A 27,861-nucleotide genomic window follows, 5' to 3' on the forward strand; every position below is an offset into this window, starting at 1 on the left:
GTAGAGATCCGCTGGTGGTTTATTGTTAGTTATTGTGCATTTTTCTGGCCTTGACACAGTCCGTGCTGCAAGGCCATGTTTAAAAATAATAGTTATATTGGCAACACATTTGCTGAACATAAATTAGCTATGCAGTACGTTATGAGACGGTTGAGTTGTAGAAACACCATGTGAGGGATGACATAAACATACTGAAAAATGTGACCCTATCTTACAAGGTTGGGGTAAAAAAAGGAATTAAATGGTACATAATGACTAATTAGTGTTGCTTGTCACCAAGTACTGGAGTGCTGGAAAGGCATTTTTTTTAAAGTGAAAAGGTTGACCAGCTATAAAGAAACCACAGGCAGTAATGAAGCCATCAGCCTAGTTTCATTATGCTTGTTCTCGTGGTGGTGCCGCAATTCTCCTTCAGCAGATCTTGTTCAAATATAGCCTTAATAATTTTTTCTTTAATTATGCTTTATACCAGGTTACCAAACAGACATTAAGCTGACAGACTGATAATTTCCTGGATACCTGTTTGATTTGTTTTTGAATATCAATGTTGCATGTGCTACCTAAGAGGACAAATAATAATAATAATAATACAGGCGTTTATATACCGCCTTTCTTGGTTGTCAGATTTCTCCTCAGACTTTATTCAAGGCGGTTTACAAAGGCAGGCTGTTCTAAATCCCCATAGGGATTTTTACAATTGAAGAAAGGTTCTATCTTTCAAGAACCACAACATTTCAGATGAATCTTTCTGATCTGGTATCACATTCTGGCCTCAAGTTTCCTCCCATGCAAGCTGACAAGCAGCTCCTTCATCTTTCACATGGAGGGCAGCCAAGACGCTTCTTCGCTCACACAAAAGAGCAGGTGGAATAACTCGGCTCGGCTTGTCAGCTGCTTCAAGGTCTCACCATTCACGGTGCCAGTGGCCTCAAACTGGCGACCTGTGGATGTTATCCTTAGGCAAACGGAGGCTCTACCTTCTAGAGTTATGTTGGAAGTTTCACATCTGAGTTCCTTAAGTACTCTTGGGTGAATGCCATCTGGACCGGGTGGTTTGTTAGTTTTTAATTTGTCAGTATGTTCTAGAACCTCATTTCTTGTCACTTTTATTTGACAGTTCTTCAGACTTCCTCCTTGAGAAGGTCTGTTCAGGCCTGGGTATCTGGCCTATATCTTCTATAGTGGAGATAGATGCAAAGAATTCATTCAGCATCTCCACATTCTCTTCAAGCTTCCCTGTTATTCTCTCTTTGTCCTGGCAGGCTTCTTGCTTCTCTTTGCATTGTCTTCCTCAATTAGATTGCCTCTCTCAGATCCTCATGGTTGTGGTTACTGAGCCTTGGCTCTCCATCTCCTGTAGTCACCTGTCGCTAGCCATCTGTCTTTTTCCCCACCAAGCTGGCATCTGTGGAATGCAATCTGTGGAATGCCCCGTTAGGTTGGTCACAGTACTGTTAGGTTAGGTCTGTATTGTACTCATTGCCACAGGATGTGGTGATGGCATCTGGCCTAGATGCTTTTAAAAGGGGATTGGACAAATTTCTGGAGGAAAAATCCATTATGGGTTACAAGCCATGGTGTCTGTGTGCAACCTCCTGATTTTAGAAGTGGGCTACATCAGAATGCCAGATGCAAGGGAGGGCACCAGGATGCAGGTCTCTTGTTATCTGGTGTGCCCCCTGGGGCATTTGGTGGGCCACTGTGAGATACAGGAAGCTGGACTAGATGGGCCTATGGCCTGATCCAGTGGGGCTCTTCTTATGTACCTTTTAAAGTGGTAGATCTCTTATATTTAGCAGGGGAGAGCAACTACCCCCTCTCACCCTGGTACAGCATCTCTTCTAGAGTCTGTTTGCTGGTGTTTTTTCTGCTTCTTTTTAGATTGTGGCTGCAATCCTAACCACACATTCCTGAGAGTAAGCCCCATTGAACAAAATAGAACTTACTTCTGAGTAGACCTGGTTAGGATTGTGCCCTGTGTATCCTTTTGGGACAAGGAACTGTTTGTTTGTTTGCACTCTGTAAGCTACTTTGTGAGCTTCTTTTTTGTTGAAAAGTGGTATTTAATATTTGTACTAATACTAACTCTAAGACTATATGATTACAGTAGATGAAAGAGCTGAGTGCCAGGAAGGTGTTGAGCACATTCCATTTTTGCTTTAGTACAAGTGATATTATAGTGGGGGCAACACTTGACAATATTCTGGATCATCAAAAAATGGACGATCATTTTTTGCCTCCTGTTGAAAATGTACTTTCTCATTATGAATTGTCATCAGTGGGATGGGGGAATATTTATCTTCTATGTTGTTGTCTTTGTCATTCAATGCACAGTTAGGCTACTTTTATCCCATTCACATTCATGGGATTTCAGCAACTCAACTGTGTACAGGATCATTGACTGAAATGAGCTTTTCCAAGGAAATGGCCAGCCTTTGTAGAGTCTAGAGGCCTTTGAAGTACTGCAGCCTTGAGCCAGAGTCAGAGTCTGAGGAACGATATGGGCATGTTGCATCTCTTTCTTCCCATGTTCCCTATCGTACACATTGGATTCCATCCTACAAAATGCTAAACTCCTTCAGGACTCATGCGGATGAACAAACTTGATAGAGTGCAAGATAAAGAAGTGGGGTCTGATACATAATTCAGTCCAGGTTCATCGGCTTTTCTCTCTCTCTCTCTCTCTCGAATATATTTCATATTTCAGTATTTAAAGGCCCGCTAGAAAATGACATAAATGTCTGTGTGTTGTGAAGCTTGTGTTTGACATATTCAGCCATTAACTTCCTCTTTGCTAGTCATTTACTAGCAAATTTTCAAAATTGGGGTAACATTTGGGCTTTTACGAAGCTGCTTTTAGGGCCCAATGATATGTTATGTTAAATGCACTGTTGACCTTGAAGCAATCTGGCCGGTGGACATGATGACTCTTCTGTCATCTCCTTCTGCTAGAGTCCAATTTCCCTGATGTACAGGAAATCTGTAGCAATGAAGCAGTTAGGGAGAGAACTAGAGTGTTGGCAGAGGAGGACTCAAAACAAATCTGACCAAACATGGGCTAGAAAAACAGTGGGAAGACTCACTGTTTCCGGGTAACTTTTTATTTATTATGCTTCTGTTTCTTTCTATTTCAGTGAGTCTACACTGTGTGGATTTTATCTGCTTTAATTACTGTAATTGTTGATCTCTATATTTTGTAATAATTTTGTGTGCCGCTCAGCTGCTCTTTAGGGCTGGAAGGATGGGGTATGCATTAAAAAAAAAATTAAAAAAGTAACCCACTTTTGTGTACAGATCCTTACATATCTAGGCTTTCTTTATTCTGCTCTGTACAGTAACCTTCCTCTGCAAAAGCCACCTCATTTCTGTGGTTTTAACTTGAGCAAAACTTTCCTCTTAGAATGCCAGGATATTGAATAGATGTATGAATAAGCACAAGGTGAGCCTTGCCTCTTGCTCCTCTCAGCATTTGTTGCCTTCTAAAACTTGAAAAAATTCAGTGCATGCGATTACTTTGTGGTGGGATTTGATCCCCCCCCCTTCCCTCAGTGAATCTCCACCATTAAACAGTTCAGGGGCCCACAGGCACGGTAGTCCCTAGTAATTCAGTTGGATAGTTAGACTATAAAGCACCAGCTCATCACTTTTTTAGCTCCCCAGAGCCTTGGTTATTGAAACATGGGATCCTGCCTTTATTTCCAAGGTCATCAACCTGCTGCTAGAAGTGTTTATTATTTTTGAGTACGGCAGAAAGCATCGCCACCTGTCCTTCCCATGTGCTCTGTATATCTGATGCTCTCTACTTTCTTAATTCTTTGGAAGAGTTTCATCCCATCGGGGCCCCCCCCCCCTTCTTCAATGTCAGCAAGTGGTTTCTTGCTAGTACTGAGGATTCTTGATGCTCCCATTTAAAATGATTGCTACTCTGATTCTGCCTTCATGGTATAACAAGTGAGAAAAGAAAGCAGTGCTTGGTGCCACCTAGAATTATAGCTGTAGAGAGCTGCTGGGAGATCAGCAAGGAACATTCTCTACACTCATAGGGTACAATTGGCAACATGGTGCTCTCTGACCCTGTAAAGATTTTGAAGTAAGATTTGTTGGCTGGTTGGAGCCAACATGCTAGTTGGGTTGCCTTTGTCTGGTCTGGTCTTGCACACCACTTTCAGTGGCAGCTGACACCCTTATACCCACAAGCAGGTCGGCACGAAGAATTTCTGGAATCCAACACTCTCCCTGCCCTCCACCCCAGATTTTGCAAGAGCTTCACAAGTGGTTTGTGTAGTTTGCATTGTTTTAGATCCCCATCTGCAGTTCCCTTGATGGCGAATCTTAGGATTTTATAGATGAGTGATCTCACTGCAATCACTAAGAAACATTTGTTCTCCATTAGAGTCTTGAAGATAAGTTAAAGTGTGTGTTCCACACCATGAGTCAAAATGTTCAAATTAGAAGATCCAAAGCCCTAACCGCTGTGGGTGTCATTTTGATTTTTCTCTCTGGCTTCTCAACCCAATTCTGATCCCTCTTCCTCTCTTCCCCATGAGGATTAGAAATCTGTTTCTGGAAGATAGAATTGTTCAGCTCTGAGGTGGAGTGATTAAAGACCACTCAGCCAGTCTCTAGTAAATGTAAACATCTTCAGTGACAGTGATGACACATAGATGCCAAGGTCTTCAAGCTAATGTTGGCTGACCAAAGACACAAATGCTCTTCTAGCATTTGAGGAGGTACCTGCTAAGGAAAAGCAGCATTGTCATGCTTTCTAATGCAGAACATAAGAAGAGCCCCGCAGGATCAGCCCAAAGGCCCATCTAGTCCAGCTTCCTGTATCTCACCGTGGCCCACCAGATGACTCAGGGAGCACACAAGATAACAAGAGACCTGCATCCTGATGGCTTCCCTTGCTCATGTTGTCTTCACTCAAACTTGCAACGTGGCCCTATAACTCTGTTTCTGTTTTTCTCCTCAAAGGTCCTGTGTGTAAAGGGTTGAACCATGTCGCTCCGTTTTGGACAGCATCTCATCAAGCCTTCTGTTGTGTTTCTGAAGACAGAACTCACTTTCGCACTTGTGAATAGGAAGCCGGTAGTCCCTGGCCGTATCCTTTTTTCCGTTTGTTTTGGTTAAAAAAAAACCAAACTTATCTTCTGTAACAGACACTTTGGGGCCTTTGGCACTCTTCACAGCAGTAGACACAGCTTCTTTCGTCCCTCTGAAGAACAGGTAAGATGTTACTCATATTTATTCTGAAGCCAGTCAGTGGAAAATAATATGCTTGATCAGTGTTGCAGAACTTCTGAAAGTGGTTGCTTAGCAACAGTGACCTTAGAGGTGAATTTTCTCCTGACCTTTCCACCATAGAAGATGTATAAATAAACAGGTGCCTTTTTCCCCCCTTAAAGACTGCAAAGTGTATCGATGATACTCCTGTTTTAACTGTCATATTCCTGGCTGTATAATGTCGTCTGTTCTTTGCTAATGCTTTCCCAAGCTTCTTGGTCTAAAGCAAATACTGAGCCTTAGGAAGGTGTGGCATGGGAATTAAACGGGATGCCCTTGGGGCAAACCCTCTCAAGGTGTCTAAATGTCAGTATAGCTGTGTCAAGGCTTCTCTCTGGGACGCAGCTAGGTAAATAATCTGTATAAACATTTCTGTGCGTCGGGTGGGGGATCAGATCTAAGGATTGATTTCTCATTGAGAAAAGATCCATCCTTTTAAAAAACTAAGCTATAAAGTTCATCGGGATTGGAATGAACACTGAAAATGTGATGAAGTCTGTAGTATGTTTAGAGTCCAAAAAAGTCTGGAGTCAAAAAAAAACTATGTTTGTTGGCTATACCCAGAAGCTTTTCTCATGGAAGTCAGTAGCAATCTATTATTTTGTTGCTGCCTCATTTGGATTTTGAATTTTTTGATGTTTACTGCCATGGTCGCCAATCTGTGAGGCGCGGCTCCAGAGGAACATTGTGGTGAATGTGGAACTCTTGCTATCCGGCAGCGAACTCCCACCATCTGGGAGCACCCGGTGTGACCTTGAAAATGGCAATAAGAGGCTCAGTTCAGCAGGCAGAGCTCTGCACGTGAGGTTTTTGATGCCAGAAGGGTCTGCCCTTAGTACCATTTTCAGGGTCACTACATGGTCTCCCACCTGGAGACCCATTGCCAGTAACTGGCAGTGACATCATCGTGTCACGTGTCATCACCAAGCATAAATTCAGGTGCCTTAACACCTTGGGTCACTCCAGATGCGGGCAGAGGCTTCTCAAGCACAGCCACCAGTGACTGCAGCTTTTGTTTCTCCTGGTGGCTGTCTGCACCTGCCATTTTGTTCTAGGAATGCATGAAGGAATGGCACTAGAGTTGGTTACCAGACAACCTCCTCCTCCTGGGGAGCCTGTTCACACTAGTACAAGTCTGAGCAAACATGCATAAGAACACAGGATCAGGCTGTTAGTCAATGAACTGTAAAAACCAAACTGTCAACCTTGATTGGTGTTAAATATAAAGTGCCACATTATTTTAGCAGGAAAAACAAATTATCCGAACTTTATTTTTTCTCAAGAACAGATGAGTGGAAACTCAGCAATGTACAGACATGTGTCGCTTAATGACCTTCCACTTAACTTGTGGTGGTCAATGGTGGTCAGAGCTCCATACAAAGCACCATACAATGGTGGCCAAAGCACCATACAAAGAGGCTCTTAATGAGGCAGTCAGGTCTCCCATAGCCAGCAGCAGTGTCTGTTTACACAACAGAGAGGATCTTAATGCAAAGAAGAGGCAATTGGTCTCCAGTAGCCTGTGCAGCCAGCTAGTGTCTGGCAGGGAGTGTCTGTTTACACAACAAAGGCACTAGATTGGGCTGAGTGTCCGCTTAACAACCTAATCGCACAACAGTGGGGATCAGATAACATATCCCTGTGAGGCACACCTGTATTTGTTTCAAGTTAGCTTCCTAAATAAAGATCTGTGTACTTTACTGTAGTCTAATGTTTTTCTATCTGGCAGATGCATTTTCTGGCTCAGGTTTCTGTTTGATACTCCTTAATGTGTGGGTTTTTTTCCCCTCTACTTTTCCTTTTTTAAAGCCAGCTTTACCATGGTGTATTTTTAAAATGGCTCACATGTTGTAAATGTAGTCTTTGGTTGGTTTCCTTTTTGTGTTGTTGAACAAGTGCTCAGTTACTAAAAACAAAAGCATAGCCTCCTCCCTGCAATTACACTGAGAAGGAAAAATGGGGGGGGGGGAATACAATGTCGAAGACGGAATATGGTATGTAGAATAAAGCCATTTGTTGTTGCAAGCCTGTGAAAGGCCTGCATAAAGCCACATTCATCTGACCTGGCAATAAGAACTGTATTTCCCATGCTTTTATAGCAATAATTGTATCTGCTTTGTTTCTGGCGTACTTACAGCATGCCTTTTAATGTATATCTATATTTATTTCCTAGCAGAGAATGAAATATTAATGCACTTGAATTTCTGAGAGTTAAAGAGACAAAAAGAATGAGTTTAAAAGCCAATTCACGTTGGATGTCAGGTTAATTAACTTGTATGTATTGAAAAATCCAGGTTTGAAAGGAGCGGGGGGGAGGGAGAGTTGAAGACTGTGCTGGAATAATTTCTCGAGCATGACTGGATGCTGGAAAGACTTTGTTGCACTGTGAAAAAAGCCTCTGTAAAATCCATGGGAGTTGAGCAAGACTCCAGTGGCGCTCCTGGACAACTCACATTTAGAAATGGTGCTTGCTCCAAAGGCGTTCATTGGAGAGGTTGTTGCTGGCATCCTTCAGTCTCGGAAGACTACGGTATCGTGCTCTGAATAGTGGTTCTGGAACAGGGTGTCCTCTCCAGTGCGGAAAGCCTGGGTAAAGTAGATATGGAGGATAGACTGTTACCCATGGAGAGTAACATTGGGGAGGTCAATGTTAACATATCTTAACAAGCAGCATCACACTGTTTGATGAGTGCACGCAGATCACATTCTCTTTCCTCCAAGTGTCTGGTTTGCATGTGCAACCGTGTGCTTCTTTTTGTCACTGCACTGGGACTAATACATGGTCTAATTTCATTTGAGAGTCTTACTGAGAATATGGTTTAAAGAAGCATAAACCAGAAAATTCAACCCACTTGATGCACACAGTATTGTATTGTATTGTATTGGCAACCTTCAGTCTCGAAAGACTATGGTATCGCGCTCTGAAAGGTGGTTCTGGCACAGCGTCTAGTGTGGCTGAAAAGGCCAGTCCGGGAGTGACAATCCCTTCCACACCGGGAGCAAGTGCAGTCTGTCCCTGGTCTGTCTCCCTGGCTATGGGCCTTCCTTCTTTGCCTCTTAGCCTCAGACTGTTGGCAAAGTGTCTCTTCAAACTGGGAAAGGCCATGCTGCACAGCCTGCCTCCAAGCGGGCCGCTCAGAGGCCAGGGTTTCCCACTTGTTGAGGTCCATCCCTAAGGCCTTCAGATCCCTCTTGCAGATGTCCTTGTATCGCAGCTGTGGTCTACCTGTAGGGCGCTTTCCTTGCACGAGTTCTCCATAGAGGAGATCCTTTGGGATCCGGCCATCATCCATTCTCACGACATGACCAAGCCAACGCAGGCGTCTCTGTTTCAGCAGTGAATACATGCTAGGGATTCCAGCTCGTTCCAGGACTGTGTTGTTTGGAACTTTGTCCTGCCAGGTGATGCCGAGGATGCGTCGGAGGCAGCGCATGTGGAAAGCGCTCAATTTCCTCTCCTGTTGTGAGCGAAGAGTCCATGACTCGCTGCAGTACAGAAGTGTACTCAGGACGCAAGCTCTGTAGACCTGGATCTTGGTATGTTCCGTCAGCTTCTTGTTGGACCAGACTCTCTTTGTGAGTCTGGAAAGCGTGGTAGCTGCTTTACCGATGCGCTTGTTTAGCTCGGTATCGAGAGAATGAGTGTCGGAGATCGTTGAGCCAAGGTACACAAAGTCATGGACAACCTCCAGTTCATGCTCAGAGATTGTAATGCAGGGAGGTGAGTCCACTTCCTGAACCATCACCTGTGTTTTCTTCAGGCTGATTGTCAGTCCAAAATCTTGGCAGGCCTTGCTAAAACGATCCATGAGCTGCTGGAGATCTTTGGCAGAGTGGGTAGTGACAGCTGCATCGTCGGCAAAGAGGAAGTCACGCAGACATTTCAGCTGGACTTTGGATTTTGCTCTCAGTCTGGAGAGGTTGAAGAGCTTTCCGTCTGATCTGGTCCGGAGATAGATGCCTTCTGTTGCAGTTCCAAAGGCCTGCTTCAGCAGGACAGCAAAGAAAATCCCAAACAAGGTTGGTGCAAGAACACAGCCCTGCTTCACTCCGCTTCGGATGTCAAAAGGGTCTGATGTGGAGCCATCGAAGACAACAGTGCCCTTCATGTCCTTGTGGAAGGATCTGATGATGCTGAGGAGCCTGGGTGGACATCCAATCTTGGGGAGAATCTTGAAGAGGCCGTCTCTGCTGACCAGGTCGAAAGCCTTTGTGAGATCTATGAAGGCTATAAAGAGTGGCTGTCGTTGTTCCCTGCATTTCTCCTGCAGTTGTCTAAGGGAGAATACCATATCAGTGGTGGACCTGTTGGCTCGGAATCCACACTGCGATTCTGGATAGACGCTCTCTGCAAGTACCTGGAGCCTCTTTAGTACAACTCGGGCAAACAGCTTTCCTACAACGCTAAGGAGAGAGATGCCGCGGTAGTTGTTGCAGTCACCCCTGTCACCTTTGTTCTTGTACAGCGTGATGATGTTTGCATCCCTCATGTCTTGAGGTACTCCACCTTCTCTCCAGCAGAGACAGAGGATTTCATGCAGCTCAGTGACGATGATCTCTTTGCAGCATTTTAGGACTTCAGCAGGGATGCTGTCTTTTCCAGGTGCCTTGCCAAAGGCAAGGGAGTCCAGGGCCACGTGAAGTTCTTCTAGGGTTGGTTCACTGTCAAGCTCTTCCAGCACAGGCAGGCACTCAATGTTGTTCAGTGCTTCTTCGGTGACTACATTTTCTCTGGAATATAGCTCAGAGTAGTGCTGCACCCAGCGTTCCATCTGCTGCGCCCAATCCTGGATGACCTCGCCTGTGGCAGACTTCAGAGGGGCAATTTTCTTCTGTGTTGGACCTAGGGCCTGCTTGATACCATCATACATCCCCTTGATGTTGCCCGTGTCAGCTGCTATCTGTATCTCGGAACAGAGCTGGAGCCAGTAGTCGTTAGCACATCTCCTGGCAGTCTGTTGGACTTTGCTGCGAGCAGTTCGGAGGACCTGCAGGTTGCGCTCACTGGGACAGGCCTTGTATGCTGCTTGAGCTCTCCTCTTTTCCTCAATGACTGGTGTCAACTCCTCAGAGTGGGCTTCAAACCAGTCTGCCGCCTTGTTGGTCTTCTTGCCGAATATGGACAAGGCGGTGTTGTAAACGGTATTCTTGAAATGTTCCCATCTGTTGGATGCGTTTGCGTCGGCCGGGCCTGGAAGAGATTCCTCAAGCGCTTGTGCAAATTCCTCCACTTTTCTCTGATCCCGGGTCTTGCTGGTATCAATGCGAGGTCTTCCTTCCTTTTTCGTGTGATACAGTCGCTTTGTTTGCAGTTTCACTCTGCTGCACACCAGGGAGTGGTCAGTGTCGCAGGCAGCACCATGATAACTGCGTGTGATCTTGATGCTGGGAAGGCTGGAGCGTCTGGTGAGGATCAGGTCGAGCTGGTGCCAGTGCTTTGATCTTGGATGTCTCCAAGAGACTCTATGTTGGGGCTTTGTGTTGAAGAACGTGTTGCTGACACAGAGACCGTGATGACAGCAAAACTCTAGCAGGCGTTGGCCATTTTCGTTCATCCTCCCAGTGCCAAACTGACCTAAGCAAGTGGGCCATGAACTGTTATCAGCACCAACTCTAGCATTGAAATCGCCGAAGATGAACAATGGCTCTTTTACAGGGATTTTCTTGACAGTGGTGGCCAGGTCATCATAGAATTTGTCTTTGGCTTCTGCTGGAGACGACAGAGTCGGTGCATAAGCACTGATGAGAGTGATAGGTCCTGCTCATGACTGGAGCTGCAGGGACAAAATTCTTTCACTTCCCACACTAGGTGGGATGATGGATTTCAGCAGGGTATTTCTGACCGCAAAGCCAACGCCATGTTCCCTGGTTTCGTTTGGTGGTTTCCCCTGCCAGAAAAATGAGAAATTTCTCTCCTTGACAGATCCGGAATCTGGCAGCCTAGTCTCTTGAAGGGCGACGATGTCCATCTGCAGTCTGCTCAGCTCCATGTCGATGACAGCTGTTTTGCGTGCGTCGTCTATTTCTTGCAGGTCATCAGAGAAGCCAGGTGTCATTGTCCTAACGTTCCAGGTGCCCAGCTTTAGGGCAGTAGTTTTCTGTTTTCTGTTGCATGGTGCATAGTTGTCAATCCGCTTGTCGGTTTTCACCCTAAACCCCACGCACCCCATGAGGTTAACGGACCGTGGCGAGGCAACACCTTACTGGCTGGGGACTGCCCAGCTTAAGGCGGGCGGTAGCTGCCCAATGAGATGCAATGATCTCTCCCACCGTCGGAAGCAGCCCCTGGCGTCATGCTCTATGCCAATCGAGCAAAGACTTATAACCGGTAAACTGCTGCTTCCCGTGTTGTGCCGACGCCGTATGGCGAAGTTGGAGTGTCCTCTCCAGTGCGCGAAGCCTGGGTAAAGAAGGTATGGAGGATAGGCTGTTACCCATGCAGCAAATCCCCCCTCTCCACATCGCTGGAATGGTCCAATGGAAAGGCAGAAGCCAATACGGTTGGTTCCAGCGGCGTCGCAGGAGTTGCCAGAACGTGACTGTGTTCAGCCATGAACTGCCTAAGGGACTCCGGCTCCTGATTTTGCCTCGAGGTTGACTCCTGAAGCCTTTTCCAGAACTGGATGTAGCCACAAGGCAGTGGAGGTTTGAGGTCAGAGTTTCCTTCTCTTAGATGAGCTGCCTTCCTAGGCTGACGAGTCCCATCTACCCGGTGGTCCCATCTACCCGGTGCACACAGTATAGAGTCCATAATTCCAAGTATGCATTCAATGCTCACCCTCTTACAGCATGTCTGCTCAGAAGTAAGTCCTACTAAGTTCAATTGGACCTACTCCCAGGTAAGCATGTATAGAATGACAGCCTCACAGCCCAGTCCTAACCAACTTTCTAGCGCTGCTATAACTGCAGTGCAGCCCCAAGGATCCTTGGATCTCTTGAGGATCTCTTGAGGAGACCACCATGACCGCCCCCCACCACATAATGCAGGGTGTGCCCCATTGGCACGGCTGCATTGGTGCTGGAAAGTTGGTTGGGTTCGGGGTGTTAGTCTACAAAAGGTCACCTAAATTGAAAGGGTTTTAAAAAACATGTTTCCAAAAGGTTCTGGGGCTTAAAAAACTCTGGGGCTTAATCGTCTCCTTGGAAGGGCAGGTGCTACAGGTCTACAGCTGTAGAAATGTCCTTCGCTTTCAAATGTGCAAGACGCTTGGCTTTGACCTTGAGGTTGCTTGATATACAAAAAGTGTCTAATAAAAGTGCCCACAACTTCTATTGTGGGGTACACTATTTGACCAAGTATATGGAAGCAACTATAAATTTTGGCCTAGGATATAATAAAAACACTTTCCTCGTGTCAGTACCAGGACCTGTGAAAGGAACTTTTTCAGGGGGTACAAGTTTCTTTTGGGCATCTTTCTTTCTCCATTGAATCATAATTTCATATGGTCATTGAATCATAATTTCTAAGAATCACGATATATAAAACTATGTAGGCTTACACAGAATGTTAATGCTAGTCTTTGCCCAATATATGCAAGCATTTTCTGACATCCCAGGAAATTTCTGGCTCCCCTCCTTTGGCTCCCAGACTTCTCTTTTGATGCAGGGCACAGGTCCAATGTGTCCCCCTCTCATGGGCCCTGGTTATTACATACTTTGGTATCATGCTAATGCAGCAACTGTTACCCTGCACATGCCTGATCTTGTCTGATCTCTGAAGCTAAGCAGGGTCAGGCCTGGTTAGTACTTGGATGGGAGACCGCCTGGGAATACCGGTTGCTGTAGGCTTATACCATAGTCTTTCGAGACTGAAGGTTGCCAACCAAACATGGTGCCAATGTAATGAATTGTATCCTAAGGTTCTCTTCCACAAATGGAAAAGGTCCTATTTGTTTGGGGGGGGGGCACAAATGTTGCTGACCCCATATTAATTAACTCTTTCCATAATTTCTGATGTAATTTTAGCCCCTGTGGTATTTATGAAGTTTATAAGCACGTCATTTAAAAAAAAAAGAGGGCAATAACAGACTTACAGCCCAATCCTGAACTGCCCAGGGTGCGGGGCTGCGGCGGTGCTGAAAATGGCTCCTGCCGCATCCTGCTCGCCTTGGGCAGCTGTGGGCGACTCCTCAGGAGAAGGGAAATTTCATCCTCTTCCCTGGGTAAGCACAGTAGCCTCACGGTGGGCTACTCGATTCACCACCAACCAAAAGATCGGTGGTGAATCAAAACCCTCCATGTCGGGTGGTGAGCTGAACACGAAGGCTTTGGATCCGATGGAGCATCACTCCACTGGTCCCGCCTCCCTCCCCGTTCCCTCCTCCTGGCACACCTCCCCCTGCCCTCTTCCCGCCTCCCTGTAATGCCTCCTCCCCGCCCTCTGCCTGCCCTCCACTCGCCTCCCCCTACGCCTCCGCTTAGCTCTCCACTGGCCGGCGGTAGGACCTGCAAACATTCCTTATGGCATGTTTGCAACAGTGTGCCCCAATGATGAGCTGGCATGCGGAGCCCAGGATTGGGCTATTAGGCCCCATCCTACCTAACTTTCCAGTGCTGGTACAGCCATGGCAACAGGATATGGGCTGCATCCTGTAATGGGGGTGGCAGTCACAGTGGACTCCTCAAGGTCAGGGAACATTTGTTATTTTACCTAGGGGCTGCGTTGTGGCTGCATCGTTGCTGGAAAGTTGGGTTGGATTGGGCCCTAACAGAGTAGAACCTGAGAGTGGGTGGAACAAAGCAGATAGCTGAACTCCAGGTGCCTAAATGGTCAAGCTGGGCTTCCTTACACAACCAATTATCTGTGATAAGAATTCTTTAATCCTGTAGGGTCAACCCCAGAATTAGGTTATTTGAGTTATGTCTTAGAGAGAGCTAGAAAGAAAACTCTAAAATTCTTATTTGTATGCCCAAGAGATTTGGTGGACAGGTGGATGGGGTTTAAAAGATCTTTTTCTGAGAAGCTGAAGTTCAAGTTGCGCTTGAATGTTTGTTGAATGAAGACTAAGTGAGAGAAATGAAATAAATGGAACTGAGCAGAGCTGTAGAAAGAACTAACAGCAGAACGACTGATGTGTGATGAATCTATGTGATTAAACGATGGCCGATAAAAGAGCAGAATAAATGAGATGAATAGAAAATGGTGTAGCTTGGAGATGCATGGCGTTAAATGAAAGACAGAAAATAATTAACCTCCTTATGATTATTATGCAATGAATGTGTGACTTTTCTTTCTGTTGTTTTTACAAATAAGGCAAGACATAGATAGTGCAATAAATGCACAGTCACAATTTCTTCTCTGGCTGCTTAGCTGTGGCGCAGAAAAAAACTCGTCTCCATATTGCTGTCATCAGTATTTTCAAAGTCTAGGCCTGTGCAGAGAAAAAAAAGACTCAGAAAACCATGCAAGAGTTTGTAGTCTGATGAATTGCCAAAACACCTAGAGCAAAGCAAGCTTCTCAACTCATATTTTGTAGTAAATATCCTAATCCAAAATATCTTTGTTGATATGTAAGTTGGCTAAAAGTATCGAAAACCCAAACAGTGAAAATATACATTTATTTCTTTCCTAATAGTTAGTTATTTCTTTGCTAAATTGCCATGCAAATGCTGTACCTTACAAATTTCTTAAAGCTTTCTTTAACATATTTCCTTGCAATATTATTAGCAGTCTGGGCTCTTTATAAACAAGATCTGATTTCTTTACACATTGATCTTGGAAAAACAAAACAAAATTACAGAAAAGCAAGTCCCATTGTTTTTCTAAGTTGGTTATTTTGAAGCAAGTGTATATAACATGTCCCCCCCCCCATCTGATTCTTCAAAGCCCTTTTCCCCCCTCCATAGTACTACCAACACGTCTTGGGATCTAGCAAAGTAGGCATACAGTCAAAATATCACAACACAGTCCTGGAGTCTGGCTGAGGGGAAAATATTTTGTACAAAAAAAAAGCTAATCTGGGAGGATTTGTAGGGAAGAACGAGTAGATCAAGGGAAAGATTAAGCACCTCCCACCTGCTTGTTTACTTTCTTCTTCATGTCCTTTCGTTAACATACTAAGGCAAACATGAGTTTGATTTTGTTGTTTGGGTTGGTTTCAGCAGATATTCTTGATGTCATTTTAAAAAATGATCTTGTATTGTTTGTATTGTATTTGTTTCACTGACAGGAAGTTTGCAGTCTTACATTGTGTAGCCCTTTGATTGATAGGGAAGATTGTAGTACTAGTGTGTGCTAGTGTACACATTGAGTACCCAGACTCAGGGCACGTTTGCATAGCTGGGCATGATCTGTCTAGAACAGTGTTTCTCAACTAGTGGTATATTTACCACAGGGGGTCTTGGCAGGCATGGAACCCCTGGTCAAGTGCCTCACAGCAACGAGACCAGAGATGTAACAGCACTAGGAGGCTTGACTCAGTGAGCAGAGCAATAGCTCAGGCTTTTCACAGACTTGAAACAGCTTTCCTGTCCGCCCTGAGTCTCGGTGTTTGTCATGTCACATCTGGCCTTCCAACCCAGAAGTAAATGATGATGGCTTCATTGCTAGTTACTTCCAGTGGTACTTCCAGTAGGTGGACCACATGAAGCGGAACAGCATGGGACAAATGTTGAGAAACACTGGGCTAGAAGGAATCTGTTTTTCCCCTGCATTCTTGATTTTGTGATGAAGCAGCAAAATTGGACCTAGGGGCATCGGTAAGGGTCTGGAATTGGTGCTGGTGTGCATCACTCAATTCAGGACACAAGAGCAGTTAGGCTCCACTGCCTTACTTCCGGGGTTCAGTCCCACAGATCTCTGTTCAGATCTGTGAATAGATCTCTGTATCTACTTGCAAACTTAGTAGACTGAGCTCTGGGCCTCAAGGGCCACATCTAGGCTGCAATGCTAATTTACCTGAAAATTCTATCAACCTACCCTAAGGGACAGTCCCAGTGCATCAGCCCTACACAACCCAGGCCTGAATTAGCTCTTCGGCCTTGAGCAACTTACTGTTAATGTGAGGACTCTCTCTAAACTCCTTCCTCACCTGTTATACTCCAGTGAAATTAGCTGTAACAAAAAGTTAAAAAGAAAGAAAGAATTTTGCACTGATCTGTGTTATAATTGTCATTTCTGCATGATTCCGATCATTTTTATAGTCAAAAATGCCAAACTGGCAGAGCTTAGCTGCAAATACAGGGAGAGACCAGAGGTTCAGCAGTTACAAGCTCAGCCTTCCTTCTGACTGTGCGACCCCTCAGAAACTGGGTGGAGCACAAGCAATTCTCGCTGGTCCAACAAGAAGCTGATGGAACATACCAAGATCCAGGTCTACAGAGCTTGCGTCCTGAGTACACTTCTGTACTGCAGCGAGTCATGGACTCTCCGCTCACAACAGGAGAGGAAACTGAACGCTTTCCACATGCGCTGCCTCTGGCACATTCTCGGCATCACCTGGCAGGACAAAGTTCCTAACAACACAGTGCTGAAACGTGCTGGAATCCCTAGCATGTATGCACTGCTGAAACGGAGATGCCTGCGTTGGCTCGGTCATGTCGTGAGAATGGATGATGGCCGGATCCCAAAGGATCTCCTCTATGGAGAACTCGTGCAAGGAAAGCGCCCTACAGGTAGACCACAGCTGCGATACAAGGACATCTGCAAGAGGGATCTGAAGGCCGTAGGGATGGACCTCAACAAGTGGGAAACCCTGGCCTCTGAGCGGCCCGCTTGGAGGCAGGCTGTGCAGCATGGCCTTTCCCAGCTTGAAGAGACACTTTGCCAACAGTCTGAGGCAAAGAGGCAAAGAAGGAAGGCCCATAGCCAGGGAGACAGACCAGGGACAGACTGCACTTGCTCCCAGTGTGGAAGGGATTGTCACTCCCGGATTGGCCTTTTCAGCCACACTAGACGCTGTTCCAGAACCACCTTTCAGAGCGCGATACCATAGTCTTTCGAGACTGAAGGTTGCCAATACAATACAAGCAATTAGCATGTGCCTGTTACTGTTTTTCTGTGTGTCACCAGTGTAATGTTTTTGGACCCCTTTGTTTCATGTCCTCCCCTTCCATAGTCTATGTCAGTGGTTCTCAAACTGGGCTGTAGTGATGCCCGAGCCTGAGAGCTCTGGCCTCTGCCCTCTTAAGAGGCGGAGGAAGGGAGAAGGCACTGATGCAATCTGCAGGATCATGCCGTGCAGGGGGGACATTATTCTATCACATCTTACTTCTGCAGGGCTCCCCACAGCTTGAAGAAAGTGAAAATAGCTATCGTGACCCACTTCCGGTTTTGCAGTTGCAAAGTGGGTTGCGATTACTGTTTTCACTGTTTACAAGCTGTGGGCAGCGACAGACCTGCCCAGCCCTGCGCCTGGGGCAAAGGTCTGCGATGGTGCCTCCCCACGGGCTGTTGCCACCCCTTGTACAGCATAAATCCGCCCCCCCTCACCTGAGACTCATGGAGCCTTGCACGACCTGAGCTTGCATTGGGGAAGCCTCTCTGAGGTTCCCCAATGCTATAAACTATGCTTCTGGGAAACCAGAAACACAGTTTCTGACCCCATCAGGAGCCTCAGAGAGACTTCCACAGGGTCCTAGAGGCTTGTGCCTGGGGCATTTGCCCCATAGATGTCTATGTTAGGTCCACAACTGGCTGTGGGGAGCCCTGCAGAGCGCTCTGTGGGACTCCCTGCACCCCCTGGACCCCATCGGGAGGTAAGATGTGTTAGAAAAAAGTCCCCCTGCCTCCGCAGCAATGCAATCCTGGGGATCTAATTGCTGCCTTTCCCCCGCCCCCCACAAAGACTTACCTCAGGTGGTTTATTCCTGAGTAGTTTGAAAATCCCTGGTCTAGGTAACTTATTTGACATATGTGTATAAAGATATTTAGGCTTGCTGGTCTCGTCATAAAACTGCAGTGAAAAAGCACCCAAAGAGGCAGCTAAGTTGTGGGCTCCATTGAGAGGGCCTGTCTTGAAGCCATGCAATTGGTGGTGCTCACTCTCCCTCTACATTAGCTAGCCCTAGTAAAAAATTTACAGTGGCTGCAAAAAAAACAACAAGAAAAAAACCCCACTGCTGCTCACTCCTTCACGCTTCTTCTTTACGCTCCTTAGTCTTCTTTATGCTCGTTTTCTTTATCCCGAATATCTCTACGCCATATGGGCTGCAAAAATGGAAAATGTTATCGATAAACTTAACAATTTCTCAAAATTGGACTTTCAGTCAAAACAGGGAGCGATAAACAATTGAAGACCAATGTCTGACCTGAAGGAACTACTTCGAACTGACAAAAAAAAAAAATAACACTGTTATTTCAAATGGATACTATCCAGTGCCTCAGCAGCCCTTGACCTTACCACATGTCACTGCTCTGAAGGCAGACAAAAACACCTTAAGCTTCCAGAAACATTGCTAAGCATGTGTCTAATTATGTTGTCACGGTCTTGGAAGCCTATCCAACATGTGGGTGTCCTACAGAAGGATCACCGCACTGTGTGTCACACACCCGTCTACGTCGCAGTCGGCATAGGACTATAGAAGTGGCCAGGAGCTGTATCACAACTAGCTTGAACTGTGTGATATTATTCCTTTATAAGTACTACTGGCGAGGTGTCCTTCCTCCCACTTCTGCCAAAGCGGGAGTGTGACAGCCCTGGCAGGGCAGACAGCACTGCTTTATAACAAATACAGGCATGAGTCATGCTCTTCTCAATGATTAATGCAACTTTTAAAATAAATTAAGATGTGGGTGGCTTAATTATGTCCTTTAAAGTTAAAAAAAAAAGAAGAAAAGTTAGCGTGAACGCACAATGAATGCAGAACTTTCATAACTCCTCTTTTGAGAACACGGGCCTTGCAGTCATTCAATATGGTGAGTTCCTCCCCTTGCATGACTTATCTGTTGTTTTTGTCTGTCTGTTTTTAGTGCTAGACATGGCTGATGGATAGTTCACAGCAGCATTTGTAAGAGGCAGTGCTGTCTGCCCTGTCTTGGTTGGAACCAACTATCAGAACTGACTCTTTCAGTGACCATTCAAATGGATCACTCTACAATGTAATTACGCAACACTATGAAAGTGTGGGTACCTACGTTTGCTTCTTTCCTCCTTCCTTCCCTGTTTCTATGTCTTTCTGGTATCATGTCTCCTAAATTGTGAAGTACTCTTTTAATCTGATAACTGCCTCGAATGCATCCACAGAAAGGTGGCTTCAAAATGTACTAGGTCAGTGGTTCTCAAACATTTAGAGAGATTTACTCCCTAAGTAAGTTTTTGCAGGGGAAGGGTGAGGACAGCAATGTAATCCCCAGGATTGCATCATTAATGGAGATGAAAGGGGGCTATTTTTAATTACTGAGGGCTGCTGGAAGCTGTAGGAATCGCGGGGAGCCCTGCGCAGCCCTCCGCAGGGCTCCCTGATGCTTAGAATGTTGACTTAGAGCCCAATCCTGGGCTCGACACGCTGGCTTACCATAAGGCATGTTTGTGAGGCCTAACACCCGGCAAGTGCCTGTGCTTGCCCAGTGCTGGCTGGCGCTGGGCTAGCACTGAGTGGGTGCCCGACCTCCGCTGCTCAGCGGTTGCATGGTCAAGCCGCGGAGAGGAAAGCAGGGGTGGGGGGAGGTGGGGAGAATGGTTTCTGGGGAGGGGAAGGTGGGGAGAGGGCAGGCGGGAGGCATGCTGGGGGGAGGGAGCGGGGAGGGAGGGAGGTGGGACTGGTGGAGCAAAGCTCCACCAGGTCCTGTGTGTTCGTGTGGGGCTTGGTGCCCGACATGAACGCTCTGATTTCACCGCAAACTTTTTGGTCGGCAGTGAATCGAGTAGCCCCATTGTGGGGCTACTTCCCTTACTTGGGAGAAAGGGACCAAGGTCTTCTCCCGAGGTGCTTCCTGTGGTTGCCGTTGGTGCGCAGGATGTGGCAGTAGCTGTTTTCTGTGCCGCTGCACCCGTGTGCCACAGGATCTCAGAATTGGGCTGTTAGACTATTAGGTTGTTCAGAAAAACCGGTTGCAAAGCACTTCCTGGTTGCTTAGCAACAAGCTTTTCTCAACGTTCTAATATTCTAAGTCAACATTCTAAGCATCAGGGATCCCTATGGAGGGCTGCGCAGGGCTCCCCACACCTCCTGCAGCTGCCAGCAACCCTCAGCAAGTAAAAATAGGCCCTTTCACCCCCATTAGTGATGCAATCCTGGTAATCACATCGCTGTCCTCACCCCTCCCCCTCCCCTTAAAGGGACTAAAGGGACTTAAAGGGGAAGCTTCACACGAACTGGTGGGTCACAAGCCACCACTTTGAGAACCACTGTACTAGGTAATACAGGTATGCCCCTGTATCCACTGTGGTTCTATTCCAGAACCCCCCGTGATTACCTGAAACCGTTGATACGGGCGAACACCTCCCCCCACCCTCTGGAGCTAAAAGGAGCTCCACTTCTCTCACCTCTGGAAGGTCTTCTGACTTCCATCTTCAACCTCTGCCAGGCTCAGACTGAGCCATAGAGCTAAAAAAAAGTCACTTCTGGTTTCTCCGTGAAACCAGAAGTGACATTTTTAATGTCTTATAAGGCATTGGGAGGCCCAGGGAAGCCCTTCGTGGAGAAATCAGAAGAGACTTTTTTTAACTCTAGGGCTCAGAGGACACTCTGGAGGTGAGGGGAACAGAGCTCCCCACGCCTCTGGAGTGGGTGCACGTGGCAGTGGGGCCTGCAGACCCAATCTGCTGATAACTGAATTGGCGGGTATGGGGCCCCCCCTATATATAGAATACAAACCTGGGCTGGTTAGGAAACATTTCAACCAGACCCCTCCATGAAGTGGGAAAGACCCATGGGTCCCATCTGATGCAACAGTGCCTAATCATGCAGGGAGTGATTCCTCTGCATGCTTTTTCTAGGCATGAATTAAACACTGTTGTAGGGGGTTGAGTAAGATCAGCGGTTTCCTAACTGTGATTTGGGATACATTAGTGGATTGTGAAACTGACAAAGCAGATTAAGCAATGTGCTTCAAGGGTTAAACAAGCTGTTACTTGCGGGGCATTGCTGTCCAATCACTATTATAGCCCCACCACTTGCCATTCATAAATCAGTAGCCTTTGGAGCTAGACTAGGATAAAGGATAAAAACAGGTTTGACTGATGAAGTGAAACACATATTTTTTTTTGGGGGGGGGGGCTTGGAAAACTAGGTGGCTCCCAATAATCATTTTAAAAAGTTGGTCCTGGTGCTAAAACATTTGGGAACTACTGGCTTAATGTATTGTAATACACTTCATCGAATACAATGGTATTGGGTACATGTTGCTGAACTATTGACACCATGCCAAAAATAGAGGCATTTTTGAAATCCTTGCACCAAAATTAATAAAGAAAAAATTGAAATATTCAAACACGAAATTGTTCCAATTTTGTTACGCTGTGTAATCAATGCAGGATATGTGAAATAGAGTCTCAGTGGTCATTTATTCTTTTCCCTGAGCAAAAACTTTTCTTTACAACCAAAGTAGGCCAAAAAGTTATTCTAAAAATCCATTCTAATTTTTAATGCATATTCCGTAAGGGTCACCGTGTCCTCGATGAATCACAATAAAATTGTTTGGACCCAATAACATCCTGCTCATTGTTCCACTTTGGATAGCCTGTTCTTTTCAATAACCAGCTCAATAAGCTGCTGAAAAATGCTTTGTATTTTTTTTGTATAACGTTGCCGTAGAAATGATGTTTGTCTCTGTCATTACGCTTTACATTCAATCAATTTACAAATGTTGCTCTGTTCCCTTCTTAAGCTACCGCTCCTTACGGCATCCCCGAGCAGAAACCCAAAGATCAATACTGTGTCTGCTGAAAACAATAGGACATAACAAATGAATAATTTTATTTACAATAAAAGCCCTGGTCCGCAAATGGATTCTATTAATGTTCAAATTCATTTTTCATGCTTTAACACCAGATGAAAGCAAGAACCTTACGCTACAATAAGAAAAGAACAAGGAGCATTAAAAAAATCTCCAATAACAACAACAACAACAAAAGCCCAGTAATAGTTATATTTATGGAAGACATGAGAGGAACGCATGCAAAGCCATGTTGTGCGGGAAGTTAATGCTCCAAAGTAGACAACAGTGGGGACTTGAATTATTTGTCTTGGACCGAAAGCACAAGTGGCACTGTTGTTAAGGGAGCTGAACTGCTTAATGAGATAATTCTGCTCTGTTCCATGCATAGGTGAGTGCCAGAGGGGAGCAGGTGCCCCCTCAACCAGTAGTCCACTCCCACTGGCTCCCCCCTCTATTGCTGGGCCATTTGCAAAGGCTCAGAGCGCTTTTCTTTATTCTCTCTGTATGTGTGTGCATATATGCCAATGCATATGCATTTATGTAGGTGTAGGTTCTGCATGGGTTCACTGTCATTTAGGCTTAGGGCTGATATTATGAAATGCATTGGGTTTTTTCTCCCACAAATCAAAACTCAGGGCCATTCCCTCCCCAAACTGCTCTTTACCCCTTCTGGGTTACTCTCCCTCCCTCCCTCTCATTTTTTGGGGTGACTCTGGCTCAGCTCAGCCAGAGGTGGACCAGGTACTTGGCACTTTGTATGGCTATATAGAGTCCCCCATTCACACAGAAGACCCTGCACAGTGTGTTCATGTGTGTGCGCTTGCATGTCTGTGTGTGCACCTTTAAGGAGGCTTCTTAGAGATTAGTTTCCTTTCTCTCTTGAGGCTTGTATGGGTGAAGCTTCTTCCTCACGATGTTTATTAAAGATTAAGGAGATTGTTTCTCCATGCTTCATAAAGAGGCCTATTTGATGGTACAAGAGCCTCCCATGTGCTGACTGGACAGTTGGGTTGTGCATGCAACACTAATAGGCAGGTAACTTCCACTTCATCATGTATCAAGCCCCCAAAAATATAAGCCCAAAGCCAACTGGAAGGACTTTCTGGGGTGGAGAACAAACCAGCGCAGCGGTTCCCAAAGTCCTACTCAGACTTTGGGACTGCAGGTGAGTGTTTGCGGGGATGGGAGGATGTTCCAACAGTGCTGCAGTGTTTGCAGCACCATGGGAACTGAGGGGCCTGGGGGGTCCTGCTGGCCTTGGGGAGGGTCCAGGAGGCCCACAGCCCCCTCTGCATGCCTACCTGATGCTGAAAATCTCTCCTTTTGGTATCACTTCCAGTTTCTAACCTTTTTACTATCGTGTGGGGGTACCTTCTGGAGCATTTGTGGAGCTCCACATTCATTGGATCAGGACCATTTGGTGGTCATGCATTCCCCTTTGCCTAGCCTTCAACAGGAACCAAGACACGTTTGCTTAGTCATGTGCACGTGACTCTGTTTTGCTTTCCTTAGGGCTCAGTACATTTTCCTTGTTAGCTTGGAGGGGGGTTCTTCCTTTTCAAGTGTGTTTGGGAGCCTGTGTTCATAGAATCAGGACCATTCTCATGGCATTGCATTCCACTCTGCCTGCCCTTCAAAGTGGAAAGTGTGGTGACCCACTTGCGAGTAAAGGCTCCGGTGCAGCTCAGTTTCACTTTCCTTAAGGCTCAATACATTTTCCTTGTCAGATATCAGTTTGTCCGTTTCACCACCCACCAACAATCAGGGCTGGACCCGCTGGTGGGTCACAACCCATTGTTTGGGAAACACTATAGTATAGTATTCCACTGAGGATGCCATTTTTAGGCAATGAAAGAAACTTTATTATATTATATAACATAAAACAGTGAATTACGAGACTTGAAAACAAGTTTCAACATCAGAATAGTGTTTTTAAGATTTTAAAATAAAAAGTATTTATCAAGCATTTACAAATAGTATTTGATATTGTAAATGGCATTTACAAATAGCATGGATCAAAAAGCAAATTCTCCATAACTTAACCGCATGAACTAGCTATCTGAATGAATTAACCATATGAAGAAAGAAAACATCAGGCTGCAATGTTTCTCAAACTGTGGGTCAGGGCCCACTAGGTGGGTCGCGAGCCAATTTCAGGTGGGTCTAATTCATTCAATATTTTGTTTTTAATACATTAGACTTGATGCTAACATGGTACGTGACTGCATTTGGGGAAATGTTACAGATCCGTACTTTGAACAGGCTACTATGTATATGCTTTTAACAATGACATTAAATGGAACTTACTTCTGGGTAAGTGTGGGTAGAATTGCAGCCTAGGAATGTTAAAAATTTTCCTGCTTGAAAAAATTTTCCAGTCATGACATCACTTCTGGTGGGTCCCGACAGGTTCTCATTCTAAAAAAGTGGGCCCCTGTGCTAAAAGTTTGAGAACCATTGTATATACACTTTCCTGGGGGGAAGTTGCACTGAACACAATGAAACTTATTAAACTTTTTTCTGAGTAGAAGTACATAGGATTGCGCTGTCTGGATAGTTGTTTTATAGCTGTAGATTTCTGTGCTGTTAGTTTTTATTAATTTTACTTGCAGTAGAGGAATACATTTGATGTAGTCAGCCTCTTTTGCTTTTATCACTTTCTCTGATATCCATTGTTGAAGAACAAATATAACTTGTGAGCCTTAGCTGTTTGCCTATTTGCATAGATATATCACCCACCTCCCGTGCGTGTTTCACCATATGCTTGAACTCATGTATTTGTACCCTTAACAAAATTGTATAGATGTTGGACAAGGTTTGTTTCCTGTCAGTTATAATAATTTTCTTCAGACCTGGTGAAAATTTCTATTTTTTTATTTTGCTCTCTTCATAACAGTGTAACAGTCAACTTCGATGCTATAACTTTTTTAGGGAACTTCTGTCCAACACTTATCTTCCTTTGACATGTGTTGTGATTTGTAGTTTTTCAAATTGTCACTAATTTATTAAAATCATGCCACTGTTGAAAAAAAACAGGATATGTGTGAGTGAATTTTTTAAGTGTGTGGAGGAAGTGGAATTCATAGTTAGGTTCAAAGACTTGCTCTTTTAAAAATAAAAGTTTTTTTCAATTTTATTTTTTAAAAGCCATGCACAGGTGTTTTCCCATATCTGCGGACTTTGTATCTGTGGTTTCACTTACCTGTGGATCCAGGGGACCCCCCCTACACCCCACCCATTACAGTACCTTTGCTTTTTAGTTGTAGCTGTGGCAGCACTTGGTGTTTCTTGCTTAAACTGAGGAACGTGACATGTAGGCAACCAGCCTGTACACTGGAGGGAGACTCTACTTTGTTAACAGGAAGCTGGACAATTTTTAGGGAGAGGTTGCAGATCAGTGTTAGAGCTTGTCCATTGCGCGTAGAAGGCCCCAGGTTCAATCCCCAACATCGCCACCTGCAAAGAGTCTTAGCAGGTCTAAAGAAGGCTCCCACTTAACAACAACAACAACAACAGTATTTATATACCGCTTTTCAACAAAAAGTTCACAAAGCGGTTTACAGAGAAAATCATAAATCTAATGGCTCCCTGTCCCAAAAGGGCTCACAATCTAAAAAGATGCAACACCAGCAAACAGCCACTAGAAAAGACACTGCTGGGGGTGGGGGTGAGGTGGGCCAATTACTCTCCCCCTGTTAAATAAAAGAGGAGCACCCACTTGAAAAAGTGCCTCTTAAGCAGTTAGCAGGGGGTAACTTAAGGGCTAGAAAGGACAGTGATATGACCTAGTACAATTCAGTTTCATATGGCTATGCACGGAATGAGTGTTGCAGAAATGGGAACCCACTATTGAAAGTGCCCTCCTGAAACAAAGTTGTAGTTAGAGCAGGAATATATGAGGGCTGTTGGGAAACTCACCTCTGTTTGGCTTTAAAAAAAAAAAAATGAAGGAAAACAATGTAATGCTGGCATGGCATGCCACACCTTGTCAAGAAAGTTGCCATTCCAGAGCTCAGCCAGTTTTCATTTGTATAATCCAGGGGTGTCCAAAGTTTTTGGCAGGAGGGCCACATCATCTCTCTGACACTGTGTTGGGGGCCGGGGAAAAAAAGAATTAATTGATATTTAAAATTTGAATAAATTTACATAAGTTTACATAAATGAATATATTAAAGATGAACTTATATGAGTGAATGAAGGTCTTGAAATAGCTCAAAGCCTATAAAAGACCTTGCACAAAGCAAGGCTGGCCTTTCCTTTGCTGCTGCTAGTGCATCACAGACCTGAAACAGCAAGCAGTGGAGGAAGCCCTCATCCCACAGCTCATGCAAGAGGTCAAACAGTTGCTCTCATGCTGAGAGCAGTTGCATCAGACCAGTGCAGGCTCCAGCAGATCTCCAGAGGGCCAGAGGCTCATTGGAGACTGGGGGCTCCCTGAGGGCTGCATTAAGAGGCCTGCATTGAGAGGCCTCGAGGGCCGCAAGTGGCCCCAGGGCCGGGGTTTGGGCACCCCTGGTATAAACAAAAGGTGTGATTCTTCATGACAATGCACTTGCTCAGGCACTGGCAACTTTCTTGAGGAGGGGAGAGGAAAGCTTGTCCCAGGATACAAGGATTGCCTCAATTCAGGTGGAGATTACATGGACAGGAAGTGCTGGCATGGTATGTAAATTTTGAGCAGTGTTCCATTGTTGTCCTTCACTCCTGTTTTTTAAAAAGCCAAATGGATGTTACTTTCCAAATAGCCCTCGTAGCAAGTGCTGTGATTTCTACTATGGCTGTAAGCCTTCTGGGGCATAGGATGAGGTATAGTCTAATTACTTCAAATCAAATAAATTCATGTGAAAACTGTAAATGAAGAAGCCACAGATGAATTGCTTTAAGAATACTTTGCTGCATAATTTTTATTTTTAATTTTTATTTTTTTTTCTCCTATAAGAGTGGCCAACTCTGGGTCATGAAACCTAAGAGGAAAGACATAAGCAACATCCAGAAACAAAGACTGGGCAGCATGCCATTTGTATTCAAGTGTTTATAGGAAACATAGTTAATTACTTTGGGTGTTGAAGCCATTTGAGCTCAATTAAATTCAATTAGATGTTACACTTGTAGTCTGTGGTGGATGTTGCATTTTACCAGAGCAGAAGGGAGGAAAGCATGCCCTCGGGTCACTGTCATGGAAGGTTAGAATGTGATGGGAGTGTGGCCTTTGCCAAGAAAAATGCAAGGAAATGAGGCAGGGAAACGAAGAGTGAATAAGGGGGAAGATCAGAAGTAGGCCTTCGCCGCTTGAACTCAGAAAATGTTCTCCTGAGTGTTGATGCTGCAGTAGTTGGAAGACAGGGGTTGGAAGCTTGCCTCATTCCTCCATGCATACATATTTGTTATAAATTTCCCCTTGGTGGTTTTAAGCCCAAATCAGCTTTCACTCAGGAAATGTTTAAACTTTCCTTTGTGCTGGCGCAGAACTCATTTGTTTGGCTGCATCAGTTACAGGGGAAGCAACCTGGTTTTTTCCTTTGAGCTTTGCTCTGTTTTTTGATCCGAGAGCAAGATGCTGGTTTTATTTGTTTAATCCATTTCTCCAGGAAGCTTTAAAAAGCACCTTTATGGAGTTTTCTAACAGCAAGAGGAACATAGTTCTTTTTACAGTCTGTACTGGAGATTGGCTGTGGCTGATTTATAAAAAGAGAGACAGCTGATGTAGAAACCACAGGAACTGACCAGGAAGCCTTTTCTGGGAGAAATACAAAGCCTAA

General features: G+C 45.2%; 1 protein-coding gene and 1 pseudogene across 13 annotated transcripts in view; both read left to right on the top strand.

The window, feature by feature from the left end:
• FHIT (fragile histidine triad diadenosine triphosphatase) overlaps positions 1-27,861 on the top strand; it is a 1,225,929-nt gene that overhangs the window by 444,373 nt on the left and 753,695 nt on the right. For all 13 annotated transcript variants that reach the window (XM_066616396.1, XM_066616392.1, XM_066616401.1 and 10 more), the window contains one exon: positions 4,975-5,101. In XM_066616396.1, coding sequence (XP_066472493.1) covers positions 4,999-5,101 — 103 coding nt within the window. In that variant the 5' untranslated portion in view covers positions 4,975-4,998. The remainder of the gene's footprint in view (positions 1-4,974; positions 5,102-27,861) is intronic.
• Positions 12,953-13,070, top strand: LOC136642932 (5S ribosomal RNA; annotated as a pseudogene).

This window comes from Tiliqua scincoides, chromosome 2 (assembly GCF_035046505.1).
Source record: "Tiliqua scincoides isolate rTilSci1 chromosome 2, rTilSci1.hap2, whole genome shotgun sequence".
NCBI lineage: Eukaryota > Metazoa > Chordata > Lepidosauria > Squamata > Scincidae > Tiliqua > Tiliqua scincoides.